General features: G+C 44.9%; 1 protein-coding gene across 1 annotated transcript in view; it reads left to right on the forward strand.

Moving 5' to 3' along the window:
• Positions 1 to 22,751, forward strand: part of RIMKLA (ribosomal modification protein rimK like family member A) — a 112,959-nt gene that overhangs the window by 44,012 nt on the left and 46,196 nt on the right. The window contains exon 2 of the mRNA XM_082273232.1: positions 18,837 to 19,067. Within this exon, the coding sequence (XP_082129358.1) occupies positions 18,837 to 19,067 (231 nt within the window). The remainder of the gene's footprint in view (positions 1 to 18,836; positions 19,068 to 22,751) is intronic.

The following is a 22,751-nucleotide window of genomic DNA, read 5'->3' on the forward strand; positions in this document are numbered from 1 at the left end:
ACTGTATTTCAGTATATTAGCTCAGTTTACTGCTAAAATAAGTGCGAAATTCAAGACTTCACTGGGTGTAACAAGATGTCCGCTGCCGCCTTCGTGTTCTGTCAGATTAGGAAACCTATTAGCGGTGGAACGCATGCGCAGTAAATATTTTTGGTCAATTGACTGACAGGATGGGACTTCCGTTTCCTAATGTGACAGAACGCCGGCACCTCCAGCACTGAATGTAAGTGATGGCAAGGGGTGCTGATTGTGCTGCAGGGTCTGTTGACGCTGGCTGCTGGGGGATTTATTGACACTGGTGGGGATTTATTTTTTCAGGAAGAGGATTTGTTGTTGCTGAGATGATCTGTTGTTGCTGGTGGGGGAATCTATTGTTGCTAGGGGTGGGTCTTATGTTGCTGGGGGGGTCAGTTGTTGCTGGGAGGGATCAACTGTTGAGGGAGGGGTTTATTGTTGCTGGCTGCTGGAGGGTATATTGATGCTGGCTGTGGGGAGATCTGTTGTTGCTGCAGGGGGTCTATTTTTGCTGAGCAGGGATAATGTTGTTGTAAGTGGTCTATTGTTGCTGGGGGGGTCTATTGTTGCTGGGGTGGGGGTCTATTGATGCTGGCTGTGGGGAGATCTGTTGTTACTGTAGGGGGTTTATTTTTGCTGAGCAGGGATATTTTGTTGGAAGTGGTCCATTGTTGCTGGGGGGATCTATTGTTGCTGTTGCTGGGGGAGGGGGTGTCTATTGATGCTGGCTGCGGGGAGTTGTTGCTGCAGGGTGTCTAATGTTGCTGGGGGAGGGGGGGGGGTGTCTATTGATGCTGGCTGCGGGGAGTTGTTGCTGCAGGGTGTCTAATGTTGCTGGGGGAGGGGGGGGGGTGTCTATTGATGCTGGCTGTGGGGAGTTGTTGCTGCAGGGTGTCTAATGTTGCTGGGGGAGGGGGTTTTGTTGCGGGTGGTCCATTGTTGCTGGGGGGATCTATTGTTGCTGGCTGCAGGGGTTTACTGCTTTTCTTGGTATCATTAACAAGTTCTATAAAAAATTACTTCTGTATTCTCTAAAAAGGGCTCTCCTGGGAGGTGGGTAGGGAGTGGAACTAGGGAACGGTGCTCGGAAGAGATAAGTGGTGACTTGGAAAGGGGGAGGTTCTGCACCTATTTTCTGAGAAAAAAAGCCCAGAAAGCAACAATAACAAAAAAAAAAAAAAAAGAGAGGACGCACCCAGCCTCGTGCATTACTATAAAAACTATTTATATAAAGCCCAAAAATTCCAATATACTCACAAAGTAATTATAATGATATTATAATCAGGAACATCAATAATCCAATAGAGCAGGGGTTCCCAAACTACGGCCCTCCAGTTGTTCAGGAACTACAATTCCCATCATGTCTAGTCATGTATGTGAATGTCAGAGTTTTACAATGCCTCATGGGATGTGTAGTTCTGCAACAGCTGGAGGGCCGTAGTTTGGGAATCCCTGCAATAGAGGCAATCCAATGAAATGCTCAAGTGATGCCCAAAAACAGGGAGCGAGGCTTACGCGTTTCAAGAGCAGAACCCTCTTCATCAGAATTGAAAATACCTGATGCTGTCTGCCCTGGGATCTACAGGTCAGTTTTTACTAAAGACTTGGACAATGGACATGATATAATATCCTATGCAAAATACCACTACCGACAAGCAAAGCTGGCCATAGAGAGATGACTCCCAGAGGACCGGTAGATATCTGAAAATCCTCAATCCTTCTGTCTGCGACCCACTCGGGTCTTTTAAGAAAAAGCTTCTATGTGTACATTTACCACTATGAGAAGAGAAAAGGACTGGCCATGTTGCAAAAAGATGTTCTAAAAAAAAACAAAAAAACTTGTAGTGCTTCACTACTCAGCCCAATGCATTAAAATGGGGCATTGTATTAGCATGGAATTAGGCTGTGTATGGTCACCATTTAACCACTTTTCGAACCAGCCACCGCAGGTTTTGCAAATCGCCGTACCTCTACAGCGGTACTTGGGAGCGATCCTGGGGGCGCCCGCCCATTAGCCAGCGGGGAAGCCGATCCACGGTGCCGGCGGCCACGATTGCCGCCCGGCACCCACAGTCTCTCCCCGTGAAGAAACAACAGCGGCCTACTGTTATAAAAACGGCAGACTGTTGTTCTCTCTGGTATCAATGCAGAGCTCCTGTGTTCCTCCTATTTAGGAACACAGGTCTCTGTATTGATTCCATTAACTCCCCCCCACAGTTAGAAAACACCCCCTAGGCTCACACTTAGCCCTTTGACTGCCCCTGGGCTAACCCATTCCCTGTCAAAGTAATTAGTACAGTAACAGTGCATATTTTTAGCACTGATAACTGCAGTAATGTCACTGGTCCCCAACAAGTGTCAAAAATGTCAGTTAGGGGTCCGATCTGTCTGCTGCAATGTCGCAGTCCTGCTAAAAATCACTGGTTGCTGCCATTACTAGTAAAAAAAACAAACAAATAAAAATTAAATAAATCTTTCCCCTAGTTTGTAGACACGATAACTTTTGCGCAAACCAATAAAAATACGCTTATTGGGATTTTTTTTTACCAAAAATATGTAGCAGAATACAAATTGGCCAACATTATGAAAAAATTAGATTTTACTTTTTTTTTTTGGGGGGGGGGGGGGGGGGGAATGTTATATAGTAGAACGTGAAAAATATTGTTTTTTTTTTTTTCAGAATTGTTGCACCTTTTTTGTTTGTAGCCAAAAAAATGAAAATTGCACAGGTGATCAAATACCACCAAAGGACAGCTCTATTTGTTGGAAAAAAGGATATCAATTTTTTTTGGGTACAGAGTTGCATGTCAACGTAATTGTCAGTTAAAGTACCGCAGTGCCTTATCGCAAACAATGGCATGCTCATAAAGATGTAAATCATAAAGGTGTAAATCTTCCTAGGGTTATATGATTAAAGGTAAAACCTTCAGGCTTTAGAACCAAAAGACAGCAATTTTTTTTTGGCTACAGCGTCGCACGACCGCGCAATTGTCTTTTAAAAAAATAACACAGTGCCGAATCACAAAAAATGGCCTGGTCATTAAGGGGGGGAAATCTTCTGGTCCAGAAGTGGTTAAAGATCAGTTGAAATCACTGAAATAGATATGTAGTCAGATAGACATTGTACTAACAACCTCCATTTTCAGCGTCTTACCTCTATGTTCCTGTTAAGTTACTCATACCCGGCTTGAATTCAGAAATTTGAGCTATGGGTGGCATTGTTGGCACCAACCAGCTCAACAAACACTTTTTCAAAATGAACTGAGATGGCTGGAATTTTATTGGCCCAAAAGTGACTGCATTCTATCAGATTCTATGAATTGCAGTCTCTGCTCAGGTATCCAGGCAGCCATGGGTGCTGCAGTGGCTAAATATTATAGCCAGCAGTAGAGATTTCTCTATTCACACTGTTTAGTGTAGATGGGGAAGTCATTGATTCCTCTCCTATGGTGTTGAATGATAGAAATCTTTGCATGTATGGCTAGATATCTAAATGTAGTTTACCCCACTTGCTGACCGACTTTAGCAGTTTTACTGCTACAGGGTGGCTGCTGTGCGCAGGATCACATATATATAAACGATCCTGCACTTCCGGGTATGGGCACGAATGCGCGCTGCCGGCGGCTCGCTCCCACTACGATTATACACAGCAGGAGTCGATCAGCAGGTACCGCGGACTTGATGTCCACCAGCACCCGCCGATTGTTCGGTACAGATGCAGAATCAAGGCAAGGCACATCGCCATTCTGATAGGAGGGAAGGCATGGATCCTGTGTTCCTGCAAAGGAGGGTCATTGATCCACGTCTTCCCCTAGTAAAAGCACCTCCCACCCTGTAATAAAACACTGGTTAGGCACAGGGCCATCTTACCAAATGGGCACGCTGGGCAGTTGCCTGGGGGCCCACTTGCCCGGGGACCCAACCCCAGCCAAGCATTAGTCTCGACCCCCGTGTGCATTCTGTCACGGAATTTAACAGGTGGCAAGCGCCTGTTGGCCCTGTGCTGCTGTCAGATTGTTCGGTACAGATGCAGAATCAAGGCAAGGCACATCGCCATTCTGATAGGAGGGAAGGTATGGATCCTGTGTTCCTGCAAAGGAGGGACATTGATCCACGTCTTTCCCTAGTAAAAGCACCTCCCACCCTGTAATAAAACACTGGTTTGGCACAGGGCCATCTTACCAAATAGGCAAGCTGGGAAGGTGTCCGGGGGCCCCACTTGCATGGGAACCCAAACCCAGCCAAGCATTAGTCTCGACCCCCGTGTGCATTCTGTCACGGAATTTAACAGGTGGCAAGCGCCGGTTGGCCCTGTGCTGCTGTCAGGCCACTTGGGCCGTGGAGGGGGAGCCCACAACTGCAGGAATGCCTTTCCGCCCCCACAGGAACAGGCACACACAGGACAGTTGAGTCTGACTCCCGTCTGTGTGTTCACTGGATCTAGCCGCCGAACTTGGAAGCTGTCATTAGCCTGGCACTGCTGTACCAATAAATATCACCTTATCGATAATTGTAATTTTTAGTCTTGTGGATGATTGTGTAGGCAGGGCCCCAGTGCACTGCATTGCCCGTGGGGCCTTTAATGCTCTTAAGATGACACATTAAACTCTTTGTTTTCCCCTGATGTTAAGCCCCTTCCCAGCCAGTGTCATTAGTACAGTGACAGTGCATATTTTTAGCATTGATCACTGTATTACATAGTTACATACAGTATGTATTGGGGACAGTATTAGTGTCACAAATCCCTAAAAAGTGTCAGTTAGGTGTCTGATTTTTCCGCTGCAATATCGCAGTCCCGCTATAGGTCGTTGATCGCCGCCATTACTAATAAAAAAAAAATTAAAATTACATAAAAATATTCAATAGTTTGTAGACGCTATACCTTTTGCGCAAACCAATCAATATACGCTTATTGGGATTTTATTTTTTACCAAAAATGTGTAGCAGAATACATATTGGCCTAAATGGATGAAGAAAATTAGATTTTTAAAAACATTTTTTGAATGTTTTATAACAGAAAGTAAAAAAACATATATATTTTATTTTTTTCAAAATTGTCTGTTTTTTTTTTTTTGTTTATAGCGCAAAAAATAAAAAAATGCAGAGGTGATCAAATGCCACCAAAAGAAAGCTCTGTATGTGGGAAAAAGAGGACATGAATTTTATTTTGGTACAGCGTCACACAAACGGGTGCCATATCACAAAAAATTGCCTGGTCAGGAGGGGGGGTAAATCTTTGGGAGCTGAAGTGGTTAATAGGAACCAGAGTTAAGCCTCGTACACACGCAAAGATTGTTGCCCGTGAATTTTCAGCCTATTGTCGGCTTGTTAGTATGATGCTTCCGACAACCGACTGCGACTTTTCGGCCGAACAAAATCTGGTGTGCATGCTATAAAATTTTTGTTGGCCGTCAACAGAACGGCCGATTTTCCGTCAGTCAGTACAGATTTCGGCAGACAAAAATCAGATGAGCAAGACTGGGCATGCTCAGAGAAAAAAAACCACACGGAAAGTTAACCAGCACATGACATCACTTCTGAAGTTGGTTGTTGTTGGCTGAAAAAATTTGTGTACAGTCTAGAGCACATTTCAACCAACACAACAACACTGGACAAAAGACGGCCGATCGGTTGGCCAACAATCGTTGCGTGTGTACGAGGCTTTAGAACCAGTGCTCTCAGTAATGTAACAGACCAGATCAGACATGCCCCTCCCCGTCTCTGCAGTACAATTCTGCGTAAAGAAACTTGTGCTGAGGGGTGTGGCTGTTACTCAGCTCTGCCAGCATAGAGCACTGAAGTGTGAGAAATGCTGTGGCTGCTTTCTAAAGAAAATGAACTGTAAGACTTTGCACACCTTTTGTTTTTATCTACTTAAAATGTATTTAGATGTCAATGTAGTCCACTGCTGTCCTCCTGCTGCCAATTCTTCTCATTGGCCTTGTTCTCCGCCAAGTCTTGGATTTGGGAGCTGACTATGATTTCCTGAAGAATCCCAGCTGGCTCCCCGCTGCGCATGCGTGAGATTCTGAGACTGGTCCTGCAGTTTCTTGGGACGTGTGACGTGGAGTGTGGGGTGGTGCCGGATGAGCATCCTCATTCTTGCCTAGACCAGAATTGAGGAAGTGGGGGTATAGGTACATGTCAAAAAAGGTACCCCCTCTCCATAAAAACAAAACAAGACTCAAATGTGTTGAGGTGGGGGAGGAGTGGTGCTATTACTTTTGAGTGAAGGTTTGCTAAAAGGTAATTTGTGCTTTAACCACTTCAGTTCCTGAAGATTTACCCCCCTTCATTACCGTGCAACGCTGTACCCAAATAAAATTGGTGTCCTTTTTTTTCTCACAAATAGAGCTTTCTTTTGGTGGTATTTAACTACCTCTGCGGTTTTTATTTTTTGCACTATAAACAAAAAACAATATTTTTTTCTTTCTGCTAAAAAACATATCCAATAAATATATGTAATAAAAATCTAATTTCTTCATCAATTTAGGCCAATATGTATTCTGCTTCATATTTTTGTTAAAAAAAATATCCCAATAAGTGTATATTGATTGGTTTGCGCAAAATTTATAGGGTCTACAAACTATGGGATTTTTTAAATGGAATTTTATTTATTTTTTACCAGTTACAGCGACTTATAGCAGGACTGGGATACTGCTGCGGACAAATCGGACACGGGATGTGACACTTTTTTGGGGACCAGTCAACACAGTGATCAGTGCTAAAAAATATGTCACTGTACTAATGACACTGGCAGGGAAGGGGTTAACATCAGGGGCGATCAATCGGTTAAATGTGTCCCTAGGGAGTGCTTTCTAACTCTGTGGGGGAGGTGCTTTGACTGTGGGAAGACAGAAATCCTTATTCCTGCTTAGCAGAAAAACAGGACCTCTGTCTTCCTTTCCTAGACCGCCATTCTGACTCTCTTGGGGGTACCAGTGGGTCATCGGCGGACATTAGGTCTGCAAGGCCTGCTAATTGGCTCCTGCTGTGTCCAATCAAAAGGAGGGACAGTCCTCCAAATGAGGGATATCTGTGAACTATTGGTATACCCAGCAGTGCTGGGACAAGGTCGTCTAGAGCCCAGGGCAAACATGGCAAATTGCGCCCCCCCAAGATGTATGAGCATTATGTGTCAGCAAAACCCCCTCCCCCCAAAAGAATTCAGCATTAATCTGCATGCTTACCCTCTAAGTATAAATTCCCCCTCCTCCCAGTACTTATCCGCCTCCTACTGAAATCCCCTTCCCAGCACAAATCTTTGCACCCCCCAACCCCCTCAGCTCAAATTCTCTCATTCCTCATATAACCCCAACACAAATCCACCCCCCCTCCCAACATAATTCCCCCCTACCAGCACAAATTCTCCCCAATCCCCCATCTTAGCACAAATTTCCACCAAATTTTCCCTCTTAGCACAAATGCCCCTAATCATCCCTGCTAGCACAAATCCTTGTAACGTTCATGCGTTTTTGTTAGTGGATGGATTTACAGCTGCAGAATTATTACACTCAGTAGCCTTGTAGAGATTCTGTTGAACAAACATATCCAACTCTCAGGACTTCATCACCGTGCACAGCCTGTTATATACCATATATATACTTAATTAGATGTTTAATGGAGGGATAGAATATATGAGGATGTATAGATGAGAGACAGGCTATTGTATGGTGAGCACTAGAAGTAGTATTAGGAGAGTTGCAGGTGATGGTAAAGCAGATAGGTTCTGATGTCAAGTATAGTGCAGATGGTAAGAGGACACAGATGGAGTATACTTAGACAGAGTAACCTAGTGCAAGGATAGTTGAAGGTAGTCCCAAGAGATAACAGTCTATGCAGATGATAGTGAATAGATAGATACAGATAGTCTTGGTAATTGCAGTAGATGACAGTAGGAGATTGGTTAGTAAGAATCCCCTGTGGGGTACTTATCACTTAGATAGGTTAGTAGTAACAGTGTCCATTAGAGAGAGGTGATCCCGTAGCGAGATACAGATCACCAGCGAGGTTCCGGCTTCAGTTCAGCAAGGGAAAATGTCAGCAGCTCCGACTTCACAGGAGTAGGTGGGGTGAACATGTGGTTTGAACGAGCGATGAGTGAGAGCAAGCCGGCGATTGAAATAGCCGCTCATAGCGGCGCTCGGCAATGATGTCATCCGGTCTTAAAGGTATATGCGTCTCTTGTTACACAAGATGGGACGCAGTTAGCAGAGGAGAAATATGGAAACAAGGGTACCAGAGGTACCAGAACATTACAGTACCCCCCCCCCCTTAAGGCCGGCTCCGGAAGGCCTCTAGAACTGTTTTTTCTGGATATTTCGAGTGGAATTTGCGAATCAGTCTAGGGGCATGTATATCGGAGGTATCCAGCCAGGTGTCATCTTGGGGCCCATAGTTCTTCCATCGTACAAGATACTGGAGTCTTCTTCTATTGAAACGGGAATCCAAAATTTCTTTTATCTCAAATTCTTCTCCACCTTCCACTTGTACAGGAGGTGGAGGTGAGATAGTAGGCCTTATTCCTTGGTTAGGAACATGGGGCTTCAGTAGAGACACATGGAAGACAGGATGTATCTTGAGGTCTGCTGGCAATGTGAGTTGTACTGCAGCTTTTCCAATAAGCTTCTCTATTGGAAAAGGTCCCAGAAATAGAGGTCCAAGTTTTTTACTAGGGATTTTTAGTCTCAGATTTTTTGTAGAAAGCCAAACAAGATCCCCAATGGCATATTGGGGAGAGGGTTTCCTACGGAGGTCATAGTACTTCTTTTGTTGGCTATGAGCATGGGATATGGTATTGTTGAGTAATCCCAGAGAATCCTTTATCTGGGCAAGATAATCAGATGCCACTGGATTACTTGATGGCAAGATACGTGGAGGAAGGAGTGTGGGATGAAACCCATAATTTAGGTAAAACGGACTTTGTTTAGTAGTGCTATGAGTCGCGTTGTTATAGGCGAATTCCGCCAGCGGGAGGAGATCTGCCCAATCGTCCTGTAGATACGAAGTATAGCAACGCAGATACTGTTCAATGCACTGGTTAACTCTCTCTGTCTGTCCGTTGGTCTGAGGGTGGTAGGGAGAAGTAAGGTTACGCTCTATTCGCAGTATCTGACATAGAGCTAGCCAAAACTTTGAGATGAATTGTGAACCACGGTCAGACAGCAGTGTTTTTGGAATACCATGTAACTTAAAGACATGTTTCACAAACAATTCCGCTGTTTGTTTGGATGAAGGTAGTTTTCGGATAGGAGTGAAATGTGCCATCTTGGTCAGATGGTCCACTGACACCAAGATGGTGTTGAATCCTTTGGAAGGTGGTAGTTCCACTATGAAGTCTAAGGATACCACTTCCCACGGAACCTGGGGTATCGGTAAACTACAAAGTAACCCCGATGGTTTCGTGTTGTCAATTTTAGACCTTGCACAGATATCACAAGATGAAACAAACTTTTTTACGGTTGTCTTCATGTCTGGCCACATAAACTGCCTAGTAAGTAGATTGAACGTTTTAGTCATACCCATATGTCCTGCCATAGGTACATCATGCGACAATTCTAAGATCTTGGTTCGCATAGTAGGGGGTATGTATAATTTATCGTTGTAGTAGAGGAAGCCTTCTGCGTCAGTAGTTAGTTGTGGTGGAGGTGAGTCCAATCCTATGCTGTGCAAAATCTCTTCCTTCAGGGAGCGAACGACACCGATAATACGTTCAAGTGGTATTATAGGAACTGAGGGAACCTCAGTACAGTCTTTCTCGGCTAGTCGTGAAAGTGCATCCGCTTTTTTATTTTTGTCTGCGGGCGTGTAAGTCACTAAAAAATTAAATCTCAGAAAGAATAACGACCACCGTACCGGCCGGTGGGAAAGAGTTCTATTAGTTTGAAGGTATTGAAGGTTTTTGTGATCAGTATATATCAGAATTGGCAATTGAGTGCCCTCAAGTAGATGTCGCCAATTCTCTAACACCAGTTTTATGGCTAATAACTCCTTCTCACCTACTGGGTAGTTCACCTCGGGGCTGCTTAATGACTTTGAGAAGAAAGCAACTGGGTGAAGAGGTGAGGTGTTTGTTGGTCGTTGTGAGAGAACTGCTCCTACTGCCATATTTGACGCATCTACCTCCAAGATGTATTGAAGGGATGGGTCTGGATGGCATAGTATGGGGGCAGTAGTAAAACTTGATTTCAGCAGACAGAATGCTCCATTTGCTTCTTTTGACCAATTAAATGGTTTCTTGGTGCTTGTAAGTTGTGTGAGAGGTTTCACAATCGCAGAGAAGTTCTTAATGAATTTCCTATAGTAGTTAGAGAATCCTAGGAACCTTTGTAATGCTTTGCGAGTGGTTGGCACAGGCCAATCCAGAATGCAGGATATTTTGCTCATGTCCATTTTGATTCCATTTTTAGATATAATATATCCTAGGAATAGTACTTCCTCTTTATGAAACAAACATTTTTTTGATTTAACATATAAGTTATGTGCAAGTAGTCTTGACAACACAAGTCTCACATGTTTTATGTGCTCAGGTAAGGAATGAGAATAGATAAGTATATCGTCCAAATATACTACAACACAAACATCAAGCAAGTCTCTGAATATCTCATTTATAAACCGTTGGAAGGCTGCGGGAGCATTACATAGCCCAAATGGCATTACAAGGTACTCAAACAGTCCGTATCTGGTTCTGAATGCCGTCTTCCATTCATCCCCTTTACGGATTCGAATTAAATTGTATGCCCCTTTTAGGTCCAATTTTGAAAAGAAAGAAGCCCCACGCACCTGTTCGATAAGTTCAGGAATAAGAGGTAAAGGATAACGATCCTTTATTGTAATGGCATTTAATTGTCTGAAATCAATGATAGGCCTAAGGCTAGAATCCTTATTGCGGACAAAGAAGAGTCCAGCAGCAGTGGAGGAAGTAGAAGGTCGGATGAATCCTTTTGCCAAGTTCTCATCCAGATACTCCTTAAGATGAGAGAGTTCATCCTGTGAGAGAGGATAAACATGTCCGAAAGGCAACTTGCTATTAGGGAGTAGATCGATACAACAATCATAGTCCCTATGGGGAGGTAGCATTTGAGCGTTTTTCTCAAGGAAAACCTCCGATAAATCCTGATAACACTTGGGAATAATGTCATCCGGCACTACAGACAGGATCCTATAATGTGTGGGGAGATTACACATCGTCTCACAATAGTGAGAAGAGAAGGCTAACCTTCTTGTTTTCCAATCGATGATTGGTTGATGTATGTGTAACCAGGGAAGTCCCAAAATGATTGGAAAATGTGGTGAAGTTAATACATCAAAGGTGGTGGTCTCCACATGAGACTCGTCAGCAGTTACAAGGAGTGCCTGTGTCTGACTGGTGATAGGACCAGAGGATAAAGGGGTACCGTTAATAAAACTAACGGAGACAGGTTTGGGTTTTGAAACAATAGGTATTTTATTAAGGGAGAAAAAACAAATGTCAATGTAGTTTCCACAAGATCCTGTGTCGATCATAGCCTTGGTGGTGATCCTAGTTTGGTCCCACTGCAATGTTAAATGAACAAAAAGATAAGGATTAGAAAAGGAAGTTGTGAGTCCCCCTAGCAAGACATTTGAACACTCACCCTCTTTTCTGCGGACAAGGGGACAGCCGTTTATCAAATGATTCGGGGATGCGCAGTACATGCAAAGATGTTCGGTTTTCCTCCTGGCACGTTCAGAAAGGGTCAGAGGTGGGCGTATCATTACTACTTCCATAGGAGTAGGGTCAGCAGGCAACATCCGAGAAGGACTGGAAAATGGTGAGCCCATCTTCTCAGCCTTTCTTTCTCGTAGTCGTCTGTCAATATTAATACTGGTCTGTATCAGTCCCTCTAGAGTGCCAGGTAAATCCGCTCGGGCGATCTCGTCTTTAACGGCCTCAGATAGGCCGAGTCTAAACTGCGTTCGCAAAGATGTGTCGTTCCACCCTGAATCAGGGGACCATCTTTTAAAATTCGCCACGATATCTTCAACAGGTCTCCTTCCTTGTTTTAAGGCCCGTAATTGGGTATCAGCGGTACTCTGCTTGTTGGGGTCTTCATATAAACTAGCGAGTTGTGCTAGGAATAAGGGATAAGAATTAAGGAGTGGATCATCCTTTTCAAAGAGAGCGTCTGCCCAGGCCGGGGGTTCACCCGTTAAATAGGAGATGACGGTACAAACCTTAATTTGGTCAGTGGTGTAGGTTAGAGGTTTTAACAAAAAAAACAATCGACATGCGTTTTTAAATTCACGAAATTTGCTCCGATCACCAGAAAACACTATAGGAGGGTTTATCTTAGGCTCACGGGGCTGAGCAGCAGGAGGCTGTGTGAGACGGCCAAGCTGCTGTCTCAAGGTCTGATTTTCATTTTGTACCTCTGTAAGCGCAAGGATCAATGCATCTACTTGCTGTTTTAATTGTAGTACATGAGTGGATAATTCTGCTGAATCCATATTTTTTTTTAAAGGCTCGTTCAATCTGTAACGTTCATGCGTTTTTGTTAGTGGATGGATTTACAGCTGCAGAATTATTACACTCAGTAGCCTTGTAGAGATTCTGTTGAACAAACATATCCAACTCTCAGGACTTCATCACCGTGCACAGCCTGTTATATACCATATATATACTTAATTAGATGTTTAATGGAGGGATAGAATATATGAGGATGTATAGATGAGAGACAGGCTATTGTATGGTGAGCACTAGAAGTAGTATTAGGAGAGTTGCAGGTGATGGTAAAGCAGATAGGTTCTGATGTCAAGTATAGTGCAGATGGTAAGAGGACACAGATGGAGTATACTTAGACAGAGTAACCTAGTGCAAGGATAGTTGAAGGTAGTCCCAAGAGATAACAGTCTATGCAGATGATAGTGAATAGATAGATACAGATAGTCTTGGTAATTGCAGTAGATGACAGTAGGAGATTGGTTAGTAAGAATCCCCTGTGGGGTACTTATCACTTAGATAGGTTAGTAGTAACAGTGTCCATTAGAGAGAGGTGATCGCGTAGCGAGATACGGATCACCAGCGAGGTTCCGGCTTCAGTTCAGCAAGGGAAAATGTCAGCAGCTCCGACTTCACAGGAGTAGGTGCGGTGAACATGTGGTTTGAACGAGCGATGAGTGAGAGCAAGCCGGCGATTGAAATAGCCGCTCATAGCGGCGCTCGGCAATGATGTCATCCGGTCTTAAAGGTATATGCGTCTCTTGTTACACAAGATGGGACGCAGTTAGCAGAGGAGAAATATGGAAACAAGGGTACCAGCGGTACCAGAACATTACAATCCTCCGCCCCCACCCCCCAAAAAAAGAATGTTCCCCTCCTAGCAACACCCCCCCCCCCACCTCCACCACCAACATGTTATCTTTTCCAGCACAAACCCCCCAAAATTCCCCCTCCTAGCAGATATTTTCTTACCCCCTCCCAACACAAATCCCCTCAAATCACCACTCCTAGCACACCTCCCCATATTTCCCCTCCAAGAACAATTCATATCTCCTCCCCAAATCCCCCCTCCCAACACAACCCCCCTCCCCCCAACCTCCTTGTGGTGCCCCCCCCCCCACCTCACATGATACCACAATGCCCAGGGCAGCGGCCGCTCCTGCCCACCCCTTGTCCTGGCCCTGATACCCGGACGGGGGAAATTGTATGTTGAATTTCTGCACCCAGTGCCCGTGTAGGTCTTTCAATGAGGCCACTTGCGTAGACTTTGGAGACTCTGGCCTAGTTTGTAATTTCCCTTATATTGAAGACACAAGCAAGAGTGGATGAGTCAGCACATTGGAGGAGATTGTTACTCTGCATTGTGTGTGCAGTGCGCTCTTCTTCTAAGTTATTTAAACCTTTGCAGCTCGGCACATTTCACAAGACATCAATCATCAATATAAATGCACCACATTAAACTCCTGAGTGGAAATGGATCCGTGATTATACCTTGTCTCTGCAGTCACTCTGTACGCCTATTATGCTGGTATTTATAGTATGCGAGCCGTAGTGGTAGTTGATGACTGCGCACTGAGCAGTAACAGCTGATGGAAGCATTAAGATTACAGGAGGGAAGTGAGCTAGTATGTGTTTGTGTGTAAGGCAGTTCCTCAATTTACACCGCAGAGGAGCCCCTTTACTATCATAACAGGGCTAATTCTTATGATTGCATGAGTATTGGATGCCCGATGATTGCATGGGCACTGGATGTCTTATTGCTGCATTGTTACTGGATGTCTTATGATTGATTGGGCACTGAGTGTTCTATAGCTGCATTCGCACTGGATGTCTTATGATTATAGGCACTGGATGTCCTGTGATCGTATGGACACTGGATGTCTTATGATTGCATAGGCAGAGTCTGTCCTATGATTTCATGGGCATTGGATGTCCTATGTTTGCATGGGCACTAGCTGTCTTATGATTGCATGGGCACTAGATGTCCTATGGTTGCATGGGAACTGGCTGTCCTATGATTGCATGGGCACTGGATGTCCAATGGTTGCATGTGCATTGGCTGTCTTATGATTGCGTGGGCACTGGGTATCTTATGATTGCATGGGCACTGGATGTCCTATGGTTGCATGGGCACTGGATGTCCTATTGTTGCATGGTTACTGGATGTCTTATGATTGCTTGGGCACTGGGTGTTCTATGGTTGCATGGGCACTGGGTGTTCTATGGTTGCATGGACACTGGATGTCCTACGGTTGCATGGACACTGGATGTCCTATGGTTGCATGGGCACAAGATGTCCTATGGTTGCATGAGCAATGGATGTCCTATGGTTGCATGAGCACTGGATGTCCTATGGATGCATGGGCACTGGATGTCCTATGGTTGCATGGGCACTGGATGTCCTGTGGTTGCATGGGCACTGGATGTCCTATGGATGCATGGGCACTGGATGTCCTATGGTTGCATGGGCACTGGGTCCAAAAGTGCAACATGCAATGACCCTTGTCTGGCCAATAACTCACAAATGTTTACCATTTAGAAGCACTAACCCCCGCAAGAGCCGTTGATTTTGTCCCAGGTTATTTTCAGACTAGTGTGACGGCAGCCAGGCAAACAGCAACATTCACTCCTCTGGCTCAGAAAACAGACTAGGGGTTGCCATTTTAAAGTTTATTGCAGATTAAATTGTATGGGACTTAGGCTGGCCATACATGTTCAATTCCCTTGAACAATTTTCCTTTAGATTTACCCTAAACTATGTAGTGCAAGGGCCTGCTTAACTACAATTGAAAGTTGTTTAGTTTTGACCTCATGTTACATGGTTTTTGGTAAATCTAAAGGAAAACTGTACAAGAGAATTGAACATGTACTGCCAGCCTCAGGGAAGCTGTCGGATATTTCAGAACACTTGACAAGAATGTGAGGACACTTTTCCATTTGCAGCTACTTCTTAGAACAGTCCTTTAAAGCGGAACACAACTCAGAGTAGCTCCAGCGATGCGGCACCCCCGAGTTCCCCGCCTGGCCGCAGACATCTTCGGGTGGCCGGCTTCTGGGTCTCAATTGCCAGCCACTGTCATCGGCCAGGCAGAGATGAGGTCACTCATGCGCATGCGCGGGAGTTCACTAAGATTTAGCATTGCCGAATTTGTACGGTCAGGTAGGTAGTTTTAATGCAGAACAGACAAAGCATGTCTCTTCTGCATTAAAAATCCTGCCTGTCAGCCCATTTAATTTAGTTAGCCTAAAGTTCCTCTTTAAGCAGTAGGACATAAAGCGGACAGCACGGGGACACCATAAGTAATGCCCCCAGCCTTAAAGCAGTAGTAAAGCCTGCTTTGTGATTTTTACCTACAGGTAAGCCTACTGTATAATAAGGCTTACCTGTAGGTAAAATAAATATCTCCTAAATGTGCACAGTTTAGGATGCAGCCAATGACATCACTGGCACAAGTGCTCTGAGGTCCTGGCATACTGTGTCGGACCTTCAGAGCAGAGGGCTGCGAACCCGTAAGAAAGACGGGGGGGGGGGGGGGAAGGTGTCAGCTCTCTCAGCGGTGACAGCGCGCCTCTGGAGGGCTTCATTGTAAGGTAAGTATTTCAGAATGTGCTAGAATGCAATGCATACTAGCACATTATGCAATTACCTTACAGGTGTTTTTTTTTCTTTTTTTTTTTAATGCACTGCTGCGGTTTACTACCGATTTAATGCTAGTGCACCAGAGGTTAACAGCAACAACAGTCACAATGATCCCTCTCCCAGGTCTGTACTTACAGTGTTCCTGGGACTTAGCTGTCTCCTTCTAGACTTAGGCAGACAATTCCCTCAATGGAGCCTCCAGACTGGATACTCAGTGAAATCCCTCTTGCAGCTCACAAGAAATTTGCAGCAAAATAGACCCCCCAGCTATACATAGTTGGGACATCAATGAGATAGGCAGAATCTTTAGCTGGGCTGCCTAGAGGGACAGCAGCTCTTCTAGCTGGGAACCTCTATTCCTGGGGAAGAACCCTGCTCTCTGAAGCTCCAAACTATTTATACACTCTCCCAGCCACTATCTGAGCACCTTCCCCCAGGGTTTAGCTGGAGCTGCTTAAATATTCTGACTTCTTATTTGATCCTCCCACCCACTACATTCTGGAAGCCTCCAGAAGACAGGGGGAAGCAATCAAACTCGCAGCCTGCAGAGCCCACAGCAAACCAAAACAATCACACGATGCACTGTTAATTACAGCAGAGCCACAAGAACTAATTTTGCCTAACCTAACTAGCAGCCTATCTAGGAGGGTGCTACAAAAATGCTCTGCTTAATTTCCAAAAAAGTTTTACTGAACTTAACCTTTTATCCAACGTCTATCCAGCCTTTTTCAACCAGGGACCTCAGAGGTTTCTTCTGGGGTGCCTTGGCAAAATGCCTAAAAATGAATCAAAAACGTTATAAAAGCCAGCAGGTAGATAAGGCCTGCCTTTTAGGTACACAAAGTTATGGGTTTTTATTATGCACCATTACGACTTTCTAGACCAGGGTTTCTCAACGAGGGTTCCGTGGAACCCTAGGGTTCCTCCTGAGGTTGCTAGGGGTTCCTTGAGCAATAGTCAATTTCTGCCTCTCAGATATGTTTCCAATGAAACCATTGTTCCTTTTAGCTATCTGTAAGATGGGTAATTCTTCCCAATGATGACAAGAGTAAGGAACATTCTTCCCACTGACTGTCACACTAATGTGTCATGAGTTGTAGATTTTTAATTTTTAGCAGGGGTTCCCCGAGACCAGAAATTTATTTCAAGGGTTCCTCTGTGTTGAAAAGGTTAAGAAAGGCTGTTCTAGACATTAGAATCCAAATAACCAATGACATCATCAGTTGATAAGGAGGACGGCTGTTGCCTCCACAGTATTCTTATTTGACCCTCCTCTGCCCCTCTCCTTAAAGCGGAGTTCCACCCTCGGAAAGTTTTTTTAAATAAAAATACCCCCGGAACAGTCAGGGCTAGTGAATTCCACAATGGATAGCCTCTGTACTGTCCCGGGTCGTACTTACCTTTTAGAAGAAATACTTACCTTGAAAATGTCTTGTCCAGCGCTGCCATCTCAGGTGTGGGCAGCTGAAGCGAGCGCGTCCTCTTCTGCGCCCTCTTCTGTGTCCTCTTCATCCCAGAATGCCCTGCACCGGCCCCGCTCGTCATGTCCGGTGCAGGCACGTCATTCCTGCACAGCTTCTGGGCATGCCCAGAAGCTGTTTAGCAGTGAATGACGCGCCTGCACCGGAACTGACGAGCGGGGCCGGTGCAGGCGCATTGATTCTTGGGAGCGATGACGCTCAGCTCCCAGGAATCAATGCAAGCAGGAAGTGACGGCGCAGGCCGCGGCCTAAGAGAGAGGAAAAGGAAGTAAGGTGAGTATATTTTCTTCTAAAACAAGGTAAGTAAAGAAAATAAAATCGTGATTATCCATTTATTTTTCAGGTGACACAGATCAAGCAGATGGGGCAAAGTGACTTTTAAGGGTGGAACTCCACTTTAAGCACTGGGGTGATATTAGCTGACTGATGAAGAGAAATTGAGGGAGAAGAGAAACATTGGAATACTAGTCAGTACCAGTGTGCAAAAGTGTATTTGCTTTGGAAGAATCACCTTTAAATGTTGGGTGTTCTACGTGTGTGGATGTTGCTGCCTTATGTAACTCTATTAGAATAGTTTTTTACATTTTACATTGGGATGCCTTGAGACTGTCCATAATTTTAGACGGTGTCTTGAGATTGTCTATAATTTTAAAGGGTGCCTCGACTAAAAAAAAGTATTTAGAAACACTAATCTATAGCATGCACTATGGCATGGCCACACAACAAAAAATGTTTTACTATTACATACATTTTAACAGCATTACAGGGGCGTAACTACAGGGGTTGCAGGGGTTGCAATTGCTACCGGGCCCCATGCTCCAGGGGGCCCAGTAGCAAACCAGTGGGTGAACTTCCAGGATCTCAAAGGTCACACTTGCGACCGGGCCCTGCCATTGCACCACTGTGGGGAGGCCCCAAGATTGAAGGAAGGGGGCCCACTGCAGAACTTGTGAAAGGATCCTGCTGCGGGACCATAATAAAAGGCCATGCAACGAGAGTAAAGAGCCCCAGGATTAGTGGGAAAAGCCCCAGGCTTGAAGGGAAGGGCCCCGGCCAGGGGTCTGGGGGGCCCTTCATGGTTTCTTGCATCGGGGCCCTGAAGGTTCTAGTTACGCCTCTGCAGCATTACATTTACATCTAACAATGTTATAATTTAAATGAAAGCTCACATTAACAACAACATTCTATTTTTTAATTGGCCCATGTGTTTTCTTTCATCTGTCCTCCTCTTCTGTTTCAGGCTTGCAGGTTGATAAGAAGACAGTGACCTCCTACCCTCAGGTGATACTGGTCCGGGTCCCAACCCCTACCGTGCAGTCTGATAGTGATATAACTGTTCTGCGACACCTCGAGAAACTGGGCTGCCGTCTAGTGAATCGCTCTCAAGCCATTCTAAATTGCGTAAACAAATTCTGGACGTTTCAGGAGTTAGCTGGCCATGGAATTCCTCTGCCCGATACCTTTTCTTATGGTGAGTTTCTGCCTCAGTTCCAGATTCTATACACATGTATCACTGGTTTGGACATTATGGTATGTGTTACACCAGGGGGGTCAAACTCAATTTCATTGCGGGCCACATCAGCATTATGGTTGCCCTCAAAGGGCTGGTTGTATCTGTAAGACTATATAAATTTATGTAGGGCTCTTTTTTCTCAGAGAATAGATGCAGGAACATAACCAACCCCCAGCCGAACCGCATTGATCAGTGGGTGTGGCCAAATTGCATAGTGGTAAGTGTTAAGATTTCAGTGGGGCAACAAATACCAGGAGTACGTTATGTACTGAGTGAAGGGTTTAGGGGTGCGCTGAGTATAGAGTGCAGGGTTGAGGAGTGCGCTACATACAGAGTGCAGGGCTTAAGAGTGTGCTGTGCACAGTGTGCACGGTTCATCTCTCTTTGGGCTCTTTCACACGGTCCGCCTCCGTAGGCGGATCCGTGCTGCTCAGCAGGGATCGATCCGCCGATCCCCGCTGAGCCGGCGGATGACAGCTCCGTCTCCGCTTGCAGTGCGGAGAGGGAGGTGTCACAGCTCCCGCTGCTCTCTATGGGGGATCAGATGAGAGCGGACCGCCTGTCCGCTCTCATCCGATCCGATCCAATCCGATCCCTGGACGGATGGAAAATAGGGTTTCCATCCGTCCGGATTTCACGGACAGGATTGGATACGGATGGCAGCGGGTGTCAGCGGAGGTGTCTCCGCTGACATCCGCTGCCCCATAGAGCTGCATGGAGGATCCGATCAGATCCGCCTAAAAAACTGACAGACGGATCTGATCGGATCGCCCGTGTGAAAGAGCCCTTTCACTGACTGTCCACATCTCACTTCATCCTCTCCCCCTGGGTTTAAGGGCCACATGAAATGGCCTGCGGGCCTTGTGTTTGACACACGTGTGTTACACTATACCTGTTACCTATACACAAAGGAGACAGATACTAACAATATACATCACTGTAGAAACAAACATTATATTGCAATACTGCACGTAGCACTTTATTTTAACATTTTTTAGGCACGGACCTTATGAATTGTGATTAACACAATTTATTTTCTAAATTATTTTCTGATTTATGCATTTATTCATTTTATGATGCGCACACAATGTTTATGTATCCTACTAAAAGCTGATGAATTCATATATATTATGATTAGATAGGCGGTATTATATACACAGATTAGGTGGATAGTGGCAGCGCTGTATTTTCATTAACATTCCAGGTTTTCTAACCAATCATACAGCAGCAGCCTTAATATGTTTATATATATATATATATATATATATATATATATATATTTTTTTTTTTTTTTATTATTATTTTTATTTTTGATTTTGTTTGGATTTACAGTACAGTATTTCAATTTGTTCACTATTCTGCCAGCAGAGTGCCCATGGCGCAAGGACATACTAAACAGCAAAACATTAATCCCAACCAATTAAAGTGGAGCTTCACCCAAAATGAGGAGGCTCCACTTGTTTGCACCCTCCCCCCCCCTCCACTGCCACATTTGACGGTTTTTGGGGGAGAGCAGGAACCTGGTTTTGACAGGTACCCGCTCCTACTTTCTAGAAAGATTGCCACGCAGCGATCTACATCATATCAGGCCTCTCCTCTCCCCCCCCCGGTGGCTAACGGAAAGCTTTCCAATCATGTGACCACTGTTACAGCCAATCACAGCGGTCACATGATCATAAACTATGTCACAGCGTAAGAAGAGGAGAGACGGTAATCGACAATCTTGACAGGGGACATGCAGCCCCATCAGTGCCATCAATGCTGCCCATCAGTGCCATCAATGCTGCCCATCAGTGCTGTCCATCAGTGCCATCAATGCTGCTCATCAGTGCTGTTTATGAGTGCCATCAATGCTGCTCATCAGTACCCTTTGGTGCTGCTCATAAGTGCCCATCAGTAACCATCAATGCCATCTCATCAATGCCACATATCAGTACCTATCAGTGCCTCCTCTTCAGTGCCGCCTATCAGTGCTCATCAGTGCCGCATATCATTGCAGCCTCATCGGTGCCCATCGGTGCCACCTATCATTGCTCATCAGTGCTGCATATTAGTGCAGCCTCATCAGTGCCACCTCATCAATGCCGCCTATCAGTGCTCAACAGTTCCACCTATCACTGCTCATCGGTGCTGCATATCAGTGCAGCCTCATCAGTGCAGTCTATCAGTGCCAATTAGTGCAGCCTCATCAGTGAAGAAGAAACATTACTTATTTTAAAATAAGTAAAATATTTTTTTTTGCTTAGCAAAAAAATAAAAACCCCAGTGGTGATTAAATACCACCAAAAGAAAGCTCTATCTGTCTCAAACAAATGATAAAAAATGTAATTTGGATACATTATTGCATGACTGCATAATAATCATTAAAGTACAACAACACTAAGGCCCCGTTCAGATCCGCCTGTCAGTTTTTTTGGTGGATCTGAACAGTCCCCCCATGCATTCCTATGGGACATCGGATGTCAGAGGAGACATGTCCGCTGACATCCGATCCGTCAAATGTGGTCGAATGGAAACCCTATTTTCCATCCGTCCAGCGGATCTGATGGGATCGGATGAGAACAGAGATATGGTCCGTTCCCATCCGATTTCCCCCATAGAGATGTATGGGGAACTGACAGCTGTGTCTCCGCACACAGAGTGGAGACACAGCTGTCATCCTCCTGCTCAGGGGGGGATCGGCGGATCGATCCTCCGCTGAGAAAAACGGAGTCCGTCCAATGGACCCATAGTGTGAAAGGGGCCTAAAAGCTGAAAATTAGCTTGTAGAGGAGGGGATGAAGCTTGTTCATTGACAACACAAGTCCTGCCCTTCCCTCTCCCAGTCAGAGCACAGCTGTATAGGGGACTGCATGAGGCTGATACCAAGTCAAATTCAGGCACTTACACTAGTTGCATTTAGGACATTTATTTAATTTGTCTTTTATATCTGCCCAGAGTTCAGCTTCAATGAGCCTTTGTGTGCAGGTGACAGGTCCTCTTTTATGTAAACATGCTGGTGCAGAAGGAAAATGTCTTCCTAGGTGTCAGGTTTTATGTAATGGTTGTATGGCTTGGAGGCAGAGGGGCCAGCGAGGTGGTTTGCATTTCACACTTTGATCTTGTGAGGAGAGCCATCAGATAATGTTTCTAAAGTGCTGAGTGAGCAGAAAAATGTATGGAAACACTTACAACATTTTATATGTTTAATTATTCTGTCTCTGGGCTGTTCTGGGCCTCCCGTCCTCGTCTTTCTCATGAGAACATACAGGCAGATCCACTCTAGTATGTCACGGATCTCCTGAACGGATTGGAACCTTCTGATCACAGAGGAAAAGATATTGGACTGAGCCACCAATGAGATTTCAGGTTTCATTTGGCAGGTGTAGTTTATAGAGTGAAAGATAAAACCTGATTGGTTGCTATGAGCTGCAGTTCAGTGTTCCTATAATTCCATTTCTTTTAAGATTTTTGACTTTGCCAACCAATTGTGCTTACAACATGCTTCCACATTTGCTGAATGACTTCCCGTTAGCAGCCACTAATTCACTAAAAAATCGTAACCACTTACAGTTCGCCCCATAGCAATTTTACTGCTACAGGGCGGCAGCTGTGCACCGGATCACATATAGATATATATATATATATATATATATATATATA

This window comes from Pelophylax lessonae (genome assembly GCF_965119305.1).
Source record: "Pelophylax lessonae genome assembly, chromosome: 12".
NCBI classification, from domain to species: Eukaryota; Metazoa; Chordata; class Amphibia; order Anura; family Ranidae; genus Pelophylax; species Pelophylax lessonae.